At 46.4% G+C, this 21,163-nt stretch overlaps 1 protein-coding gene and 1 pseudogene across 1 annotated transcript; both read left to right on the top strand.

The window, feature by feature from the left end:
* The first annotated feature begins 257 nt into the window (after positions 1 to 257).
* Positions 258 to 2,092, top strand: LOC129050229 (C-terminal-binding protein 1-like; annotated as a pseudogene).
* Positions 2,093 to 13,494: 11,402 nt separating this feature from the next.
* On the top strand, positions 13,495 to 20,674 carry LOC129050275 (golgin subfamily A member 6-like protein 7). The gene is made up of 8 exons (XM_054532108.2): positions 13,495 to 13,808; positions 15,340 to 15,468; positions 16,577 to 16,627; positions 16,716 to 16,809; positions 16,892 to 16,998; positions 18,268 to 18,326; positions 18,655 to 18,796; positions 19,094 to 20,674. Exons 1-8 carry the CDS (start codon positions 13,725 to 13,727, stop codon positions 20,252 to 20,254), a joined length of 1,827 nt encoding a protein of 608 aa, XP_054388083.1. The 5' UTR covers positions 13,495 to 13,724; the 3' UTR covers positions 20,255 to 20,674.
* The last annotated feature ends 489 nt before the right edge of the window (positions 20,675 to 21,163 follow it).

Here is a 21,163-nt window from a genome sequence, read left to right as displayed (position 1 = left end):
TACTAAAATTAGCTGGGTGGGGTGGTGCGTGCCTTTAATCCCAGCTACTCGGGAGGCTGAGACAGGAGAATCAATTGAACCCGGGAGGCAGAGGTTGCAGTGAGCCAAGATCGTGCCACTGCACTCCAGCCTGCCAACAGAGTGAGACTCCATCTCAAAAAAAAAAAAAAATCACCATTTTGTGGTATTTAATTAATTTATTGAGGCAAAGTTGGCAATGGATGAAAATACCGTATTAGATGAGAGGATGATGGGGGATGTTTGCAGTGAAGGAGTCAGTTTCTCACCACCTGAATTATTTGAACTTAGCACCACTAAAAGTGGAGCAATCAGGTACAGAGCGCCTCCAGACCTGATGCAATAGAAATCACTGACACCATCTAGTTTTTTTTCTTTTTTGAGACAGAGTCTCGCTGTGTCACTGAGGCTGGAGTGCAGTGGCATGTTATCGGCTCACTGCAATCTCAACCTCCCTGGTATAAGTGCCTCAGGCTTCCGAGCAGCTGGGATTAGAGGAATCTGCCATCACACTCAGCTAATTTTTGTATTTTTAGTAGAAACGGGGTTTCACCATGTTGGCCAGGCTGGTCTCCAACTCCTGACCTCTAGTGATCCGCCTGCCTCAGCCTCCCAAAGTGCTGGGATTACAGGGGTGAGCCACCATGCCAAGCCTATTTCATGTTTTAAATATTAAAAAGTAGAACCTGGCCAGATGTGGTGGCTCACACCTGTAGTCCTAGCACTTTGGGAGGCTGAAGTGGGAGGATTGCTTGAGCCCGGGAGTTCAAGACCAGCCTGGGCAACAGAGTAAGACTCCCTAGCAGGGGAAAAAAAAAAAATTAGAAATTTTGTCTAGGATGCTGTTCAGAAGAATTAGAATAGCAGGTCTGAGACTACTGTCCTCAGAGAGGGCTGCTTGCAAAGCTGGCATCTGGGAACTTGGGTTTAGAGAGGTGTGTCACCATTCCCTACCTAATAAAAGTGGCTCACTGTGCCTAAACTGTTTGTACACACAACACAGTTTATGTTGCTTTCCTTTATTTTATTTATTTATTTATTCATCGAGACAGAGTCTCCTTCTGTCACCCAGGCTGGAGTGCAGTGGCATCAACTCAGCTCACAACAACTTCTGCATCCCAGGTTCAAGCGATTCTCCTGCCTCAGCCTCCTGAGTAGCTGAGATTACAGGCATACACCAACACACACAGCTAATTTTTGTATTTTTAGTAGAGATGGGTTTTCACCATGTTGGCTAGGCTGATGTCAAACTCCTGACCTCAAGTGATCCACCCACCTTGGCCTCCCAAAGTGCTGGGATTACAGTCGTGAAGCACTGCGCCTGGCTGCCGCTTTCGTTTGGAATGCTGCTGTTCTTTAGAGTGAGACAAGGGTGAACACTGGTGAACACTGTCTGGGGCGGCCTGGTGGACAAGAAGGCATTGGCCCAGGCCCTGAAGGAGGGTCAGATCCGCGGCGAGGCCCTGGTCTTGCATGAGTCAGAACCCTTTAGCTTTAGCCAGGGCCCCCGAAGGTTGCACCCAATCTTTTCTGCACCCCCCATGCTGCGTGGTACAGCGAGCAGGCATCCACCGAGATGCCAGAGGAGGCGGCGCAGGAGATCCGCAGAGCCGTATCCCAGACAGGCTGAAGAACTGTGTCAACAAGAACCATCTGACGGCCGCCACCCACTGTGCCAGCGTGGACCCCGCCATCGTGCACCCTGAGCTCAACGGGGCCACCTACAGGTACCCTCAGGGCATGGTGGGAGTGGCTCCCACTGACATCCCAGCTGCTGTGAAAGGTATCCTGCACATCGCCGTGTCCCTATCCCACAGCCTGCCCCCTGTGGCCCACCCGCCCCACAGGGGCCCCTTCTCCTGGCCAAACCGTCAAGCCCCAGGCAGATAGAGAGCACGCCAGTGACCAGTTGTAGCCCCGGAGGATCTCTCCAGCCCGGGTGCCTGGGCGGAGGGCCCGGAAACCCTCGGACCAGAGTGTGTGGAGGAGGCACCTGTGTGGCAGCCCTGGCACTGCAGAGACTGTCCGGGCTGTCAGGAGGTGGGAGGGGGCAGCGCTGGGCCTCGTGTCGGTTGTCGTCGTCAGTCTTATGAGCACTCTGCCCTGTGTCCTTTGCCTTCCTCATTAAGCAGAAGTCAGTAGTTATTCTCCCATGAACATTCTTGTCTGTATCCAGTTTTTAGAACATTACAAAGATCTGTTTGCTTAGCTGTCAACAAAAAGAAAACCTGAAGGAGCATTCGGAAGTCAATTTGAGGGTTTTTTTTTTTTTTTATGTTGGAACATGCCCCAGAATGAGGCAGTTGGCAAACTTCTCAGGACAATGAATCCTTCCCGTTTTTTTTTTTTTTTATGCCACAGAGTGCATTGTTTTTTCTACCTGCTTGTCTTATTTTCAGAATAATTTAGAAAAACAAAACAAAGGCTGTTTTTCCTAATTTTGGCATGAACCCCCCCTTGTTCCAAATGAAGACAGCATCACGAAGCAGCTCCAAGATGAAAAGCTTGGGCGCTGCCCAGCTTGCCCGCTGCCCATCGACTTCTGTCCTGGGGACACAGAGGGTGGCAGCATCCCCGCTTGCACCAGTGCCATCCTGCTGATGTGGTAGGCTAGCAAGATTTTGGTTAAAATCATGTTTGTGATTGTAACCATCTGTATGAATTATTTTAAAGAAATAAAAATCTGAGAAAAACAAACAAAAAAAAGAGACAGACAGTGAGGCTACTAAGCAGGGTGGCCTCAGGCAGTGGCCTCACAGAACTGCCTGTAGACCTCTTAAGAGCGACTTGGCCACTGCAAGACAGGACACAGTCAGCTGGGTGGGCCAGGCCCAGGACAAGTTGAGGCTGAGACAATGGAACTTGCACCAGAGATCCAGAACCCTTGAAGGAGTGGACATCTCAGCCAACACCAGCATCCAGGGCTGAGTAGGCACAAGAGAAGACCCCACACAGTGTGGTCAGAGTGAGCTGGAGGACCTGAACTCAGGCCCCAATGCCGCTCCACCTCTGCCAACCTCACTCTGGTCTAGATCCATATTGAGCTCTTGGGCTGCGAGGTGTTACTATTTCACAGAGTAGACAGACAAAAGCAGTCCACTGTTGGCCGGGCACGCTGGCTTATGCCTGTAATCCCAGCACTTTGGTAGGCCGAGGCAGGCAGATCACCTGAGGTCAGGAGGTCAAGACTAGCCTGTCCAATATGGTGAAATCCTGGCCCTCTAAAGATACAAAAATTAGTTGGGGATGGTGGTGGGTGCCTGTAATCCCAGCTACTCAGAAGGCTGAGGTGGGAGAATCACTTGAACCCGGGTGGAAGTTGCAGTGAGCCAAGAAGGCGCCACCGCACTCCAGCCTAGGCCACAAGAGCGAGACTCCGTCTCAAAACAAAAAATAGCAACAACAAAAATTCCACTGTCAAGACAGCAGCATGACCACATGCTACATCTCTTTCTTCTATAGAACATCATTAGACATACTAAAATCAAAACAAAAAAAAATGTATTTTGAGACAGAGTTTCGTTCTGTTGCCCAGGCTGGAGTGCAATGGCGCGATCTTGGCTCACTGCAACCTCCACCTCACAGGTTCAAGCGATTCTCCTGTCTCAGTCGGCCGAGTAGCTGGGATTACAAAAAATACATATATTTTAAAGCAGAATAACAAATTCATAACTAAGCATGGAGTGAAAGAGGGGACCCCCAGGGACTTGAAATGGTAATGTTTTTCTTTAAAAAAAAAAAACAAAGAAAGTGTGCAAAACGGATGTCTTCCTGTCACTTCGCACAGCCTACTGTCATAGCGCCCCAGCCCCAGACCCCAAACTCACTGTCCTGCTCGGGGACCCCCAGAACACACTGAACATTGAGGACACACCAAGTACTCTCCTATCCTCACCTCATTCCTGCAGTAAATGGCTAAAAGAATAACTCAGAAGAGAAGCCAAAAAGAAAATGCACACGGGGAACAGGAGAGGCGAGCAGAGGCCACAGCCTGGAAGCCTGGGCTGATACGCTGTGAAGACATGTCTCTGGGGGCTGCCTGCGGGGAGCAGTCTGCCATTCAAAACACACATAGACAAGCCTCTCATAGCAGACAGGGGCAGAACCAGAAATTAACACATGTGGGGGAGGTTATACACCAGAAATAGACAGTAAAATCCGTGGAAGAACCAAGGGAATGGTGAAGCAGAATGTCAGGAAAGGACTTTATAATGCACAGACCTTAGAGAAATAGAGAAGCAACTGAGACAAGAATCAATTTGAATCCTTGGAAATAAAAAATGTCATGACTGAAATTAACAATTTAGCAATTACTGAACTGACACCTGAACAGAACTTGTAAAGCGTTGTGTGTGTATGCCTGTATACACATGCTCACACATACATACAGAATGAAACTTCAGAATATCAAGGACAAAGAAAAAGAGAAAAAAAGTGCCAGGGAGAAAAGATGACGAATGATGCATATAACAATGAAAATCAGGCCAGTCTCAGTGGCTTCTGCCAGCACTTTGGGAGGCCGAGGCAGGTCGACTGCTTGAGCTTAGGAGTTCAAGACCAGCCTTGGCAACATAGCGAGACTTTGTCTACACTAAAAATAAAAAAATTAGTCTGGGCGTGGTGGCTCATGCCTGTAATCCCAGCACTTCGGGAGGCCAAGGCGGGGAGATTACGAGGTCAGGAGGCTAACACGGTGAAACACTATCTCTACTAAAAATACAAAAAAAAAAAAAAATTAGCTAGGCAGTGTGGTGAGCACCTGTAGTCCCACCTACACAGGAGGCTGAGGCAGGAGAATGGCATGAACCCAGGAGGTGGAGCTTGCAGTGAGCCGAGATGGTGTCACTGCACTCCAGCCTGGGTGACAGAGCAAGACTCCATCTCAAAAAATACATAAAAATAAAATTAAAAAAATTAGCCAAATATGGTGGTTTGCACATGTAGCCCCAGGCTGAGGTGGGACAATCGCTTGAGCTCAGGAGTTTGAGGCTGTAGTGAGCTATGATCATGCCACTGTACTCCAGCCTAGGCAACAGAGTGAGACCTTGTTTCAAAAAAGACCCCAAAACCAAACAACAAAATAAAATCACAAAAATGAAAATATATCAGATTTCTTTTCATTTCTTAGATGTATTCTGCATATGAAAGACACACATTAAAATTGCAGGTCCAGGCCAGGCGTGGGGGCTCACGCCTGTAATCCCAGCACTTTGGGAGGCTGAGGGAGGTGGATCACCTGATGTCAGGAGTAGGAGACTACCCTGGCCAACATGGTGAAACCTCATCTCCACTAAAAATATGAAAATTAGCTGGGCATGGTGGTGGGAGCTTGTAATCCCAGCTACTCAGGTGGCTAAGGCAGGAGAATTGCTTGAACCCGGGAAGCAGAGGTTGCAGTGAGCCAAGATTGCACCACTGAACTCCAGCCTGGGCGACAGAGTGAGACTGTCTCAATAATAAATAAATAAATAAACAAACAAACAAATAAATAAAAAAATGCAGGTCCAGGTAGTACTCCCAGTGGTCCCACACATCTGTCCCTTATTTCAACAGTGTTAGGACAGACCTGAGCCCTCCCTCTCTTCCAGCCTCTCCTAACCTCCAATCTCCTCTCCAGTTACAACCTCCAGGACCATCTTCTCAGCCATCTCCTGCCTCCAGGACCAGCCAACCCCATTGTTGTTAGAAATAAGGTTAGCTCCTTATTGCAGAACAACCACGACCTCCCAGATTCGTCAGAATGATTCCACCAAGAAGGAAACTGTGGTCAGCTGCCTGGTCCATGTGTATCGGTGGGTCTCCAGAACTTACAATTCCCTGGGCTTCTATTTCAACCACAATGAGTGGCTCTGGAGGGCTTTGGCTGCTTCTTCCATGAGTTGGTTCGATAGAAGCACAAGGGCACAGTGTGTCTCTTGGAAGTGCGAAACCAGCTGCACCATCTTCCAACGTGCACAGAAGCCATCTCTAGATGGGTGAGGAAAACCATGGATGCCATCAAAGCCACCATCGCCTGGAGAAGAATCTGAATCAGGCCCTTATGGATCTGCATGCCCTGGGTTCTGCCCACACAGACCTTCATCTCTGTGACTTTCAGGACAGCCATTTCCTAAATGGGAAGATGAAACTCTTCAAGATGACGGGCAACCACTGCAGTTACCTTTGCTGGCTGGCCAGCCCCCAGGCCCGCCTGCACCAGTCTCCTCTTTTCCAAAAGCCTACCCGCAAGCACAACCAGGGCCTCCAGAGCCCAGCAGCCCTTTGAGGGGCTCCTCTGCACCTCCTGGTATCAAGGCTTCTGCCTGACCCTCTCCCTCCAGCCAGTAGGCAGCTTTTTAACCACCCTCCAGCCTTCTCCCAAGCCTTGGACCAAAGGGGAAGAAAGTTTTTAAAGCAAAAAAAAAAAAACAAAAACAAAAACAAAGAAAAATAAGATATGGAAAATTTGACAGTAATACAACAGAGAGCTCAGAAATAAATCCAAGCATATCTGGTCAACTGACTTTTGACAAGGGCATCAAGAGGACACAATGGAGAAAGAATAGTCACTTCTTGGCTGGGTGCAGTGGCTCATGCCTACAATCCCAGCAGTTTGGGGGGCCGAGGCAGGTGGATCACCTGAGGTCAGGAGTTTGAGACCAGCCTGGCTGACACGGTAATTACGTTTTTTATTTCCAAGAATTCAAATGGATTCTTGTCTCAGTTCCTAATTTCTCTAAGGTCTACACATTATAAAGTCCTTTCCTGACATTCTGCTATCACCATTCCCTTGGTTCTTCCATGGATTGTACTGTCTTTTTGTGGTGTATAATTTCCCACGTGTTAATTTCTGGTTCTGCGCTTGTCTGCTATGCTAATGTTGAAGCAAGGATGATAATAGAACCTCCCTAAAACTGATCCTGTCCTTGTCCAGGAGCTGAACCCACTTTTGTAAGATGAATGAAAGGCCACAAGATTAGGATTTGGGGTGGGGATCCTGAATTCTGTGAAAATACAGGCATAGTTTCTGTAATCCCTTACTGCTCAGGAGTCATGTGGCCAGAGGTCACAAGATTTGTGTCTTCCCCAATGACTCCTGTAGATAACATCACTCTTGTCTAAGATTGGCCTTTTGGGATGTTTTTCAGACTCACCCCACCTGGACTCAACCTGTGGCCTCATCCAGACATGGACTCAGTGCATGAGGACCATTTCCACACCCCTATGATTGCATCCCCAACCACTTGGGATAACATCATTAATTCTTTTCCACGTGGAAATCCAGTTTTCTCAATACCATTGTAATTCCCCGCTGGGTTCTTCCTGCTTGCTGCACAGACAAAACCAGTTCACTGAGGCCATGGTATTGCAGTAAGGAGTTGAATTAACTCAATGCCAGCCACATGGAAGGACTGGAGTTATCACTGAAATCCACCTCCCCAAAGGCTGAGGTTAGGGTGTTTCAAGGCAAGTTTTGTGGGCAGGGAGGGGACTCAGGAATGGGTGCTCTTTAATGGTTAGGGCTTCTCTAAGTGTGTTCTGAATGGCAGACTGCGCCCCGCAGGCAGCACCCAGAGACATCTCTTCGCAGCGTATCAGCCCAGGCCTCCAGACTGTGGCCTCTGCTCGCCTCTCCTGTTCCACATGTGGATTTTATTTTTGTTTTTGGCTTCACTTCTGATTTATTCATTTAGCCATTTACTGCAGGAGCGAGGTGAGGATAGGAGAGTACTTGGGGTGCCCTCAATGGCCAGTGTGGTCTGGGGTCCCCGAGCAGGACAGTGAGTTTGGGGTCTGGGGCTCAGGCGCTATGGCAGTAGGCTGTGTGAAGTGACAGGAAGACATCCACTGCACATATTTTCTTTGGTTTTAAAGAAAGACGTTACCATTTCATGTTATATTTGTTTTATGAGACAGAGTTTCATTCTGTCACCCAGGCTGGAGTGCAATGGTGCCATCTCAGCTCACTGCAACCTCCACATCCCAGGTTCAACCGATTCTCCTGCCTCAGTCTCCCGAGTAGTTGGGATTACAAAAAAAAGTACATTTTAAAGCAGAGTAACAAATTGATAACTAAGCATGGAGTGCAAAGAGGGGACCCCCAAGGACTGGAAATGGCAACAATAGACTATGAACTAAATTTTTCCCATGGTTGATTTGGCCTATGCCCAGGAATGAGCAAAGACAGCAGGCCTGTGAGACTGGAAGCAAGATGGAGTCAGCCATGCTAGACTTCTCTCACCGTCGTCATCTTTGCAAAGCTGGTCTCACCATTTATTGAAGTGAATTTTTTTTTTTTCTTTTTTTGAGACAAAGTCTTGCTCTGTTGCCTAGGCTGGAGAACAATGGTGCGATCTCAGCTCACTACAATTTCTGCATCCCAGGTTCAAGAAATTCTCCTGCCTCAGCCTCACTCTGCCTGGCTAATTTTTGTATTTTTAGTAGAAACAGGGTTTCACCATCTTGGGACTCACAACACACATCAGCCCATCTCCTCTCCTTCTTGGCAGGGATGGTCACGATCCTCATTTCCCAGTGAAAGGAACCAAAACTCCATTATAGGGTTTCACCATATTGGCCAGGCTGGTCTCAAATGCCTGACCGCAAGTGATCCAAGTGCCTCGGCCTCCCAAAGTGCTGGGATTACAAGTGTGAGCCACTGCACCCAGCCAATTAGGAGGAAATAGCCAACATTTAGCCAGGTGCAGTGGCTCACTCCTTAATCCCAGCACTTTCAGAAGCTGAGGTGGGAGGATCACTTGAGCCCAGGAGTTTGAGTCCAGGCCAGCCAACATAGTGAGACCCTGTCTCAACAAAACATTTAAAAATTAGCCAGGCATGGTGGTGTGCGCCTGTAGTCACAGCTACTTGGGAGGCTGAGATGGGAGAGTGTTTCAGCCCAGAAGGTCAAGTAAGCTGTGATTGTGCCACTGTACTCCAGTCTGCATAACAGAGCAAGACCCTGTCTCAAAAAAAAAATCCAAAATATATAAATAATTGATACAACTCAAAACAAATAACCCAATTTTTTAAATGTTTTAAAAAAAGAACTTGAATAGACCTTTCCTTAAAGAAGATATAAAAATAGCAAGTGGGTATCTGAAAGGTGTTCTGCATTATAGATCATTAGGGAAATGCAAATCAAACCCACTGAGATACCCCCTCACACCCCTTATGACCATTATCAAAAAGTCAAAAGATAAATATTGGCAAGAGTGCGGAGAAATGGGAACTTTTGCATACTATGGATGAGAATACAGATTGATACAGCCATTCTGGAAAAGTGTATGAAGATTTCTAGAGAAATTAAAAATAGAACCACCATATGACTCAGCAATCCCTCTTCTGGGCATACACTCAAAGGAAATGAAATCATTACTTTGTAAAGATAACTGTATTCTCATGTTCATTGCAGCCTTAATCACAATAGCCAAGATATGGAAACAATCTAAGTGTCCATCAATGGATAAATGGATAAAGAGACTGTGGCACACATACACAATGGAATATTATTCAGCCCTAAAACAAACAAGGTCTTGCCATTTGCCGCAAGATGGATGAGGCTGGAGGACATCATGCTTTGTGAAATAAATCATACACAAAAAATCAAATATTGCATAAACCCATTTATATGTGGGATGTAAAAATGTAAATAAATAAATCTACAGAGATAGAGAGTAAAACATTGTCTACCAGGAGAGGTAGGAGAGGGGAGGAATTGGGGACATGGAGGCCAAGGGATACAAAGTAGCAGGTATGAAGGATGAACAAGCCTAGAGATGTATGACATGAGGACTGCAGGGAACAAAATTGTTCTGTATGTGAAATTCATGCTCAATGAGTAGATTTCAACTGCTCTTGCCACAAAAGCAATAAGGAAATGGGGAACTATGTGAAATGATTGGTGTGTTAATTTCTTTCAGTATAGGAATCTTTTACAATCTATATATAACCTTTAACATCATGTTGTAAGCCTTAACTATACACAAGAAAATTTATTTTTAAAATAGAAAAATTGACAGTCAAAGACTGACAAAGCAAAGACTAAGTAAATAAAAACAGGGGTAACTGTATTTATATCTGTTAAACAAAACAAAACAAAACAAAAAATGGGCCACCCACTGAGGCAAGTGCCTGCATCAATAGAGCTTTGTGGAGGCACAATTTGACAACAACCCCAGAAAAAACACAAGCCACAGAAACTACTGTAACCATGCTTTCCAAAGAGGGTTTTGGAACTCAGCATGTAAAGGGAGAAAGCAGGCAGGAGAGAAGAAAGGGAGGGGGAGCAGGCAGTGAAGGGGTGGTTACATTCTTAGGAAGCTCTAATTAGTGCTCAGTAAATCTTCTTTTACAAAGATAAGGTAAACATTTGAAAAGAGGGAGGAAAGAGTCAATTATGCAGCCATCTCAGGGTAGCCTGAAGAGTGACTGATCTCATTTTCTTGTTCTGTACCTGGGAAGATAAGCCTATAATCAACATTGTCAGTGTCAGATTGAATAGAACTCAGTTTTACGTCTTAAACTGAGGTTGCAGAGCCAGGGTTACAACTGGCATATGCTTATTTTATAGGGGGACATGGATCCTGAAATATTTAGGGGCTAGCAAGGAATGTCCCTGTGAACAGTTTGTAAGGGGGGCCATATGGAGAGGTACGTGGCCTTTGTGGTAGTGGGGACCTGGCTTATGTCTAATGCCATCACACAGGATTGTGAAATGGCAGCTATCTCTTTGGGGAGAAAGAATGGCAGTGTTGCATGACTAAGATCCCAAACTTATGTCTCCCTTAGCATAACAGGTTTGGCAGTCCAAGACTTTATTTTCTTTTACATATTAAAAAAACTCTAATGAAAGAGCTATGTGAGAGATATAAAGAGGGTATTTCCAATGAAAAAAGGGTGCAACCAGCAGGGAGAAATATAAAGAGGGTATTTCCAATGAAAAAAGGGTGCAACCAGCAGGGAGAAAAAGGAATTCTAAATGTGTTTATGCTTGGTAACTTAACCTTAAAACACACAGAACAAAGCTTAACAAACGAAAAAAAGAAATAAGTTGACGATCATTGTGGGAAACTTTAATATCTGTGTCTCAGCCACTGAAAAATAAACAAACATCAGTAAGGAAATAGAATCCTTAAAGGATGCATTTAACACGCTCGATCTAATTGAGAGACGTGGTACACTACACTCAACATGCAGAATACATATCCTTTTCAAGTGCAGAAGCAATATTTATAAAAATTAACCATATTTTTGATCATTGAGAAGACACAAATTCCAAAGAGTTTTAGTTATACAAATATTTAATCAGAGTGGAACTATAAGTTTGGAAATTAAGCAAAACATTTTCAGTATGGTAAAGGGATGAATAAAATCAAAGTTTGCTTTTCTGAAACACTAATAAAATTGATGGCCCCCAGCAAGACTGATTAAGAAAACAGACAAAAGGCAGAAACTCTAACTGCAGACCTTATAAATATTAAAAAAGATAAATGAATAATAGAACAACTTTGAAATTTTATATAAAATGAACAAATTGATTTGGCAAACACAGGTTACCAAAATGAATATTCAAATATATGTAATTGAACCTGTAATTAAACACCTTATAAAGAAAACTACAGTCTCACGTGGCTTAATAAGTGAATTCTTTCCAAATGCTTAAGGAAGAAATAGCACACATCTTACATCAACTCTGTCAGAAATAGGAGAAGAAACATTTCTCAAATTGTCTAAACAGCATAGCTTTAATACTTCATATTAAAACCTCACAAGTCTGGGCGCAGTGGCTCATGCCTGTAATCCCAGCACTTTGGGAGGCCGAGGAGGGTGGATCACGAGGTCAGGAGATTGAGACCATCCTGGCTAACAGGGTGAAACCCCGTCTCTACTAAAAAATACAATAAATTAGCCAGGCGTGGTGGTGGGTGTCTATAGTCCCAGCTGCTCAGGAGGCTGAAGCAGAAGAATGGTGTGAACCTGGAAGGTGGAGCTTGCAATGAGCCAAGATCATGCCACTGCATTCCAGCCTGGACAACAGGACGAGACTCCATGGCAAAAAAAAAAAAAAAAAAAAAAAAAAAAAAACAGAAGAAAAACTTAGACTCCACTTTCTCTTGTGAACGTTAAGTACAAAATTACCAAATGAAATATGAGCAAGCCCATCTCAACCACACATAATATGGTATTAATCACATATCACAACAAAGTTGATTTAATTCCAGAAGTGCAATGTTAAACATTCAAAAGCCAATCACTGTTAAGTTACCTTATCAACATAAAAAGATAAGAAAAAACATTGCTCAATCAAGAAAGAAAAAAGCAGTTGATAAAATTCAGTACCTATTCATAAATCTTAAAACCTGTCAACAGAGAGGAAGCAATATGTGAGCTAAACACTCCCCAAGCTGAGAATAGTGACATAACTTATTTGCAGCCAAAAGATGAAAATTGCAGGCCGGGCACGGTGGCTCATGCCTCTAATCCCAGCACTTTGGGAGGCAGAGGTGGGCAAATCACAAGTTCTGGAGGAGTTCAAAACCAGCCTGGCCAACATGGTGAAACCCTGTCTCTACTAAAAATAAAAAAAAAATGAGCTGGGCGTGGTGGCACATGCCTGTACTCCCAGCTATTAGGGAGGCTGAGGCAGAAGAATCGCTTGAACCGTGGAGGTGGACGCTGTGACAGTGAGCTGAGATTGTGCCACTGCACTCCAGCCTGGCAACAGAGCAAGACTGTGTTTCAAAAAAAAAAAAAAAAAAGAATGAAAATTGAATTGCAGTATAATCTTAAAATTTTTGAGAAATCTACGTTTTTCAGCTAAAAAGAGACAGACTCAGCCTTTCGACCTTTCTTCTTTCCCTCTTTGGAAGGCAATCCAAGGCCTGGAAAAACAGCAGCCACATTGTAACCAAAAGAATAAAAACATGGCTAGGAAAGTATCAGGAAACTGAAAAGAACCCTGGACTGCCTTCCTCTGCACGTTTTAAGTGACAAAAATGAAATCTATATTTCTTTAAGTCACTGAATCAGATTTCTTCTTCCTGTGGCTACAAGTAGCCCTAAATGATGTATTCAATACTAAAATCAATACTAAAATACACACTAAAATACTAACATTTTGGTCTTGAACTACTGATCTCAGGTGATACACCCATTTCAGCCTACCAAGGTGCTGGGTTTACAGGCATGAGCCATCACACCCACCTCAAAAGCTTTGTGTTTTTAAATATATTAGACATGTCTCTAGTTTCAAAAAAAAAAAAAACCCTTAATAATATAGGAGAATAAGAGAAACTTTTTCCAAAAAAGAGAAATTATTGTGATTATTTTACCTTATTGGAATGTTGGATAATATAGTCAGCTTTATTAATCATCGAGCATGCTGTAAATTTTCTATTATAATAGGATTTGTACCTCAATTAAGGTGATAAAGTTTTAAAGCTCAGAAAGTGAAAGCCAGCCCCACCCCTCTCCTAGAGTGGCTGGGGACAGCAGTTGCATGGGCGCCTTTCCTTGTGACATCACAGGACCTTCATGACACGTGGCTGCTTGACCCCGCCTCCTTTCCCTTTCATCTTTCTCATTGACCAATGGGCTTGGAGCATTAAGGCCACACCCCTATTCTGCATTCTAGTGTGACCCTGGTGACGCCTCCTGTGGCTCAGTCACATAGCTGCGTGGTACGTGACTGGAGGCATATCACTGCCTTTGCCTGGATCACGCCAATGTGGCCCCAACCCCACCTCCCTCCCCTCCCCATGATGTCAGAGAAAAACCAACAGAGCAAATTGCCTGAGGCCAAGGAAAAGGTAAAACGCATAGGATTGCGGGACCCCACCCCAACCCAACCCCAGGTCCCCTCTGATGGCAGAACAGCTGTCAGAGTCCGTGTCACTCCAGAGGTACACCAGGCTGGGCCCCCCCAATGCCTCTGGGCTCCCTCAACCAAAATCTTGTGTCAGCCCCAACCCCTGCCCTCACCTGACTTTGAGCGGGTGACTCAAGGGACTCCCTGCTCTGTACTCTGCCCTCACCTCCTCTTGCCTGAAAACTGACCTCCCTGGGCCCTTCAGGTTCATGTTTCCAAGGAACTGGATGCCCCAGCACCTGCCCTCACCAGTCACCCCAGGGTGACTTTGGGCAGGTGACTCCTGGGGCTCCCCACTCCATACTCTGCCCTTGCCTACCGCTGCCCCATGGCTGACCTCCTTGGGCTGTTTGGGCTCATGTCTCCAAGAACCTGGGTCCCAACCCTGCGAACCCCAACCCAATCTCAAAGAGGCAACTTGGGCATAGCACTGATGTCACCCGTCCCCCACCACCCCACGGAGGAGTGGAATGTACTGACGGCACAGTCCCTCTGGGAACTGTCATTACTGCTGCAAGACTGGCCTTTGATCTTAGGACCCATCCCCTAAGTGTTCTCACCCCGTTTCTGGTTACGCTGGTTGCAGCACAAATTTCCATCTGGAAGGGGAGTGGGGACCATGTGACCTAGGATCAAGAAGTTTCAGGCTGCCTTACTCCCTTAACACAGAAGTTGACTGTTTGAAAAGCCTACACCTCCCTTGTGAACTCAAAATGTTGACAGTGTCTCTGGGTGGCAATGGGAGAACGGGTTTGGTTTGGTTTTCTCCCAGGCTTCTACTCTCCAGAGAGACTTCAACAGTTTTTCCTAAGTTCTCCACCTCATATTTGAATTCTCCATGGTTCTGGCACCAGAGTGCCCATCAGTCAGTGATCTTTGAAGTGAGATTTGCTCATCTTCTGTGGAAGAGACCTTGGGAAACTGAACTTGACAACTTGAATCTTCCTCATCTCATCTCAACCTGGGGTACTTTCAGTGCCACAGGATACATATGGGGCATCTTTCTGAAGCATCACTTTCCCTTGATTCTCTTGAGAGAGACAAAACATTAATGTTCTTAGGGATGACAGTCACACATATATTTCTAAGAGACTAGCAGACTTCTCTCCAAAATGAAGCTTGGGTTGTCCTCTTTCTGTTCAATTCCCAGATTTAACAGAAAGGCTGCCTTCTGCCCTGAGGATACGTGACTTTTACTTTTCTACCTCTGCCTCTGGTTTTGGTCCCTGGCAGCTGCTGATTTGTGGCAAAATCCCAGAGCTCGGAGGCAGAAGAATGAGTTTCGGTTCCATTATTGCCTTTCTTTTAGCCATGGTATCAATCTCTCTCAGTCACTAAGTGATTGCAACAACACCTTGTACAGTTGTCGGTGGCATTAAATCAGATAGTCTATAAGAGTATTTTGTATAAACTGTAAAGTGACTGTAGGAGCTTGTAGTTCTCATGAGTATCACTGCTCCTCTTTTCCACAGTTTACAGATGATCATCAGTGGAACAGTGCTGGTGTTGGTACCGGAGCAACCGACAGCAAACAGAAGAAAATAAATAATGGCACTAACCCTGAGAAAACCACTTCTGGTGGTTACCATTCACCTGAGGATGTGAGTCGTGGCTGGCTGGTCTCCTGAGGACAAGGGGCACAAGGGGAAGTCGAGGGTAACTGTTGAGATTGTGGAAGGAAGAACTGCTGGGTACTGGTTAAGAATTCTGGGTTTGAATCCTACCTCTCTCTCCATCTGCGAGGGACACGATTTACGGCAAATTGCTTGAGTTCTTTGGACCTCTCTTTTCACATCTGTAAAATAGGGGTGGTAATGTTTTACTTACATGTGTGAAGTTTAAATCAGATTTGTTATTGTTGTTGTTGTGTTAATCTCTAGTCCAGGGCCTGCTGTAAACTCCTCTCCTCTTTGGGCTTCCATTTCCTGAGGAGGTAGAGTTAGAGTATTAGAGGTTTCTGTTTGCTCTGAGACTCTGGGATTTAAAGATTCACTAGAATGGAAACCTTGGGGCCAAGGGCTCCTGTCTGCCTTTTCCATCCTATATCCCAGCTGGGAAGAACTGTCCCTGGCCCCTATGTGCTTGCTCAATGCTTGTTGAATGAACACATCTTTCTAAATCACAAGCTAGCAGAAGGGTGGGCTTTTCTCACATTCCATGTCTGAAGGTTTCTGTTACTGTCTTTTCTGGAGAATCTAGTTTCAGACTTTCAGTATTGTGGCTGTGGGCAAAAACCAATAAAGACCCAAATCCTTTTTCTTTGGGCATTAAGGAGAGTTGATCAGTTCGTGTTCCCATTGGGTCTAAGAACTTTGCCCTTAAAATCCATTCCCAACCCCTGCCTACCGCTTCCTGGCCTGGGGAATAGAATCGAGGGGCTACCCTCAGTCACCTTCCTTTGACTCTCCCCACAGAAACAACAGAACCGAGCTCAGCTGAAAGAAGTAACATGGTTTCTTTCTTTGCTCACGACATGACTGCTGGGTTTCGGGGGCACTCAGATGTAGAGGCCCCAGTCTCGTCTCGCCTACTCCCAGTATGGGGAGGAAGGCTCACCTCCCAGATTCCACCGTGTCCCCACAGGGTCCCTGATAACCTGGTCCCATGGGTGGGCCTGTCCTGGGGCAGTGGTGCCATTCTGGGGGCATGTCTCTTGCTGTGCCATCTCTGCCTCCCTCTAGTAAGAGCTCTGTCTTCCTCTTCCTATAGGAAAAGCAGGAAAGCCACCAATATCAGCAAGCCCTAAGGAGGCAGCTAGAGGTGAGTGGAGGGTGTGAAGTTCCCTCCTGTCATCTGGAGAAGGTTTCTTTGCTTCTCTTTCAGCACTTGCTTGTCTTTTCTCCCAAAGGCCCAGGATCATACCATACGAATCCTTATGTGTCAGAAAACTGAACTGGAGACAGCGCTCTATTACAGCCAGGATGCTGCTAGGAAATTTGAAGGTGGGAATCTGGGCATCCCATCATCCTTCAACCTGGCATTTTCACAGGCCTTTGGGCTGCATCTCAACCTCTCTCATTCCAGAAGAATCCAAGGATCTTGCAGGCTGCCTGCATCATTCCTGGAACTTTGCAAGAGAGTTACAGCGGGGTCTGTCTGCTGTGTCCACACAGCACAAGAAGGCAGACAGGGTGAGTCCAACCACCTACCCGGTCCCCCGGGAGCCCAGCTTCACAGATGGAGGAATGACACTAAAGGTCCCTTCTGCAGGATGCAGTGTCCTGCCCAGAAGACAGCATGGGCCATTTCTTGCTGCTTTTGTGTGTGGTTGTTAGAGGCAGGTTGGGGCTGGGTCAGCTGCTGTGAGTGAGTTGCGGGGCGCTGTGGGGAGCGAGCACTGGACACAGAGCTCCGAGGCCAAGTGCCCACCCTGCCCATACTTGGCTGTGCCCTTGGTCAAATCCTAGGTGGGGGTTAGGGTACTTGTACCATGAAGGTACAGAAGAGTATCTTTAGTATGTTACCATTTGTGTAGAGAGAGGGAACACATGTACGTGTGTGTGTGTCTCTGTGTGTGTACGTATTATGGTAATATACATAAAACATGTTTGTAAGGATTCATAAAAAACTCAGGCGAGAGGAACAGTATTGGGGGGAGATATTTCCCTTCTGTACCTTCTGAGGTTTGGACTATGCCAATGTATCGTTCTTTCAAAAATCAACAAAGGATTAATTTCCTCCTCCTTATCTGTGCCCCTACCCCCACCAAAAGAATGGGTTTAGAGAATCAGATATACCTGGGTGTTGAAATCCCAGCTCTAAGTGATCTTAGGCAAGCACTTAACCTTTAATACCCCATGTTTTTCATCTACACAATAGAGGTGATAATGATAACTGTCTCCTATGGTGGTGGTGAGGATTAAATGGGATTGTTAGCTTAGGGCCTGGTGAAGCACTCAATAAAGTTTCCAACAGTGGTAGTAATAATATCTATAGCAGCATTACTGTAATAATGCTGTATACAGTAATAGTAAAATTTTCTCATCTCTCTGGGCCCCTGTTAGCCAGCTAACAATTCAGTCTTTTTCCCTGTCCCTTCCACCCTTACTGAGTTCTTTGAAAAACAAGTGAGAGCCAGGTGTGGTGGCACATGCCTGTAATCCCAGCTACATAGAAGGCTGAGGAGAAGAATCGCTTGAACCCGGGAGGCAGAGGTTGCCGTGGGGTGAGATTGTGCCTTTGCACTCCAGCCTGGGCAATAAGAATGAAACTCCATCTCAAAAAAAAAAAAAAAAGAAAAAAAAAATTATACCATGGACTTGCAAATGCCTTGAGAACATGTCAGGTGGGATTGAGAGGGAGCAAGTGTTACTGTGGAGTAGTCACTGTAGCTGTCATCACTGGTTGGTCAGCTGCTCCTCTGCCTGCTGTATCCTGACTTGACCTTTCTCTATTTGCAGTATATCAAGGAGTTAACAAAGGAGAGGGACGCTTTGAGTCTGGAGCTGTACAGGAACACGTAGGATAGGGGAAGGTGGGATGGGAGGTCTGAGAGCCCTTAGCGTGGGTGGTGTGCTGGGAGGTGGGGGGTACAGGTGAGCATGGCAGGGGGTCATACAGGTTTGCATGTGTGCACAGGGAAGCTCCAGTGCCGGCTGTGCCACTGACTCATGGGGTAGCCTCAGGCAACTCATGTCTTCTCTCTGGCCTGCCACCTGGGACTTTTAATTCCTGGGTCCCTTCTAGTGCCACGGTTCTGTGGTTGTGGGGCGAGGGTAGAGGGTCGATCACCAAAGCGGTCCTTTCTGTTCTTCGTTCATTCCTTTCTCTATTGCCTCCGGCCATAGAATAACCAATGAGGAGCTGAAGGAGAAAAATGCCGAACTACAAGAAAAACTTCGACTCGTAGAAACTGAAAAGTCTGAGATCCAGCTCCACATCAAGGAGCTAAAAAGGAAACTGGAGACGGGCAAAATCCTGCTGCCACAGGTGAGCAGTGGCAGCCCCGGGGGATGTGGGAGCCCTATCCAGCTGGGACCATGGTCTAGGGATCATGCAGGGTATGGGGAGGCTCCAGCCAAGAGCTGGAAAATTTGGGTCCTTGTTCTGGTCCCACCATAGAATCCTCTAGAGTGTGCTAAAAATCTACAAATTGGGACCATGCCTGGGAAATCAGAAAACCTCAGGGTTAGGGCTTAAAATTTCTTTTTAAAGAATCATAGACTAAAACCGTTATTTTATAGATTACATTTATATACCTAGCTTATGAGTCTATTTCCTTTTGAGGTTCAAACCAACACTTTGCAGGAGGAGAAGATGTGGAATCAGGAGGAGGAGCTACGGGATCAGAAGGAGAAGCTACGGAAGCAGGAGGAGAAGATGTGGAGACAGGAGCAGAGGCTGCGGAAGCAGGAGAAGGAGCTGCACGAGATGGAGGAGCAGATGCGGAAGCAGGAGGAGCAGATGTGGGAGCAGGATAAGCAGATGCGGAAGCAGGAGGAGCATATGTGCGACCTGGAGGGGCAGATGCGGAAGCAGGTGGAGGAGATGCAGAAGCAGGAGGAGCAGATGATGAAGCAGGAGGAACAGATGCGGGAGCAGGAGGAGCAGATGATGAAGCAGGAGGAGCAGATGATGAAGCAGGAGGAACAGATGCGGAAGCAGGAGGAGCAGATGATGAAGCAGGAGGAGCAGATGAGGAAGCAGGAGGAGCAGATGCGGAAGAAGGAGGAGCAGATGCGGAAGCAGAAGAAGCAGATGATGAAGCAGGAGGAGCATATGTGTGACCTGGAGGGGCAGATGCGGAAGCAGGAGGAGGAGATGCGGAAGCAGGAGGAGCAGATGATGAAGCAGGAGGAGCATATGCGCGACCTGGAGGGGCAGATGCGGAAGCAGGAGGAGGAGATGCGGAAGCAGGAGGAGCAGATGTGGAAGCAGGAGGAGCAGATGCGGAAGCAGGAGGAGCAGATGCGGAAGCAGGAGGAGCAGATGTGTGAGCTGGAGGAGCAAATGCGGATGCAGGAGGAGCAGATGAGGGAGCAGGACGAGAGGCTGCGATTTAAGGAGGAGAGGCTGTGGGATCAGGATGAGAAGATGCAGGAGGAGGAGGAGAAGATGAGGGGGCAGGTGGAGGAGAAGACGCGGGGGCAGGTGGAGAAGATGCGGGAGAAGGAGAGGACGGGAGAGCAGAAGATGCAGGAGGAGCGGTGCTCAGAGCCCTGGCTCCCTCCCTCCGAAGATCTGTATCATACGAGCCACCCTGGCAGCGTGAAGCCTGCACGAGAGGCCACGGAGGGTTCTCCTGATGACAATTGCACTGCACAGCAGATCATGCAGCTGCTTGGTGGAAGGAAGAATGCCCAGGAGTGCCCAGTCTTAGGCAGCACCTCCTGCATCCCATTCTTCTACCGAGGAGACAAGAGAAAGATGAAGATCATCAGTATCTAAAAGCCGGCACTGTCAACAAGGCCTACAGAAGTGTAAGCCGCCACGTGACCTTGTGAATATCGTCTGAGAACAAACTTGAAAAAAGAAAATTTATTTTAAATTGTGGCAAAATACTGGCCGGGCACGGTGGCCTGCACCTGTAATCACAGCACTTTGGGAGGCCTAGGCGGGGGGATCACCAATCCCAGCTACGTGGGAGGCTGAGGTTGCAGTGAGCCGAGATCACACCACTGCACTCCTCTCTGGCTGACAGAGTGAAACTCCCATCTCAAAAAAAAAAAAAAAAAAAAAAAAAAAAATTTCTACTTGAGGACTCTAATATCTATGTATGTTTCTATTTTTTTTTTTTCTTGGTCTTTCTCATTTAGTCTTGTGTTGTCTTGTCTTATGGCATGCCTAGTAAACTTTTATCTGCCTCCAGAGAGTATTGACTTTGACTTTATGGCACACAATTGGCGTTTAAGCAGATCACCTTCATCTAGTTTGGGACTAAGCTGGCTCAAAGCAGGTTTTAGTTTTTGTGACAGCTGGTCTATTTTTTATTCTTTTGGATTCTTAGGGGTGGCCCTTCCAGGATCCCCACCAAGGTCCCATCTCCTTACTGGGACCCAAATTCTCATTATGTCATTTCAGCCCTGTGAGAGTGCCAAACATTCAGCTAGGCTCTCCAGCCTCTTAACTATCACTTCATACTCAGTTTCTTAGCCTCTTAGCCCTCCACTGTTGACCAATCACCAAATGGGGGAAAGCACTACAGACTGTCAGGGTCACCTCCTAGGCCTGGTCACTCAAGTCCTGGCTGAGGTCTCCAATTACCTTCCAACAATTGTTTTTGATGGTGAGGGGGGACATATTTTTGTCCAGTTTTTCTAACTGTTCCTGTGGGGAGGCTAATCTATAACAAGCTAT

The sequence above is a fragment of the Pongo abelii genome, chromosome 16, assembly GCF_028885655.2.
Source record: "Pongo abelii isolate AG06213 chromosome 16, NHGRI_mPonAbe1-v2.0_pri, whole genome shotgun sequence".
Taxonomy (NCBI): Eukaryota; Metazoa; Chordata; class Mammalia; order Primates; family Hominidae; genus Pongo; species Pongo abelii.
The sequence above is the reverse complement of the archived record's forward strand: the minus strand, read 5'-3'. Positions and strand labels throughout refer to the sequence as shown.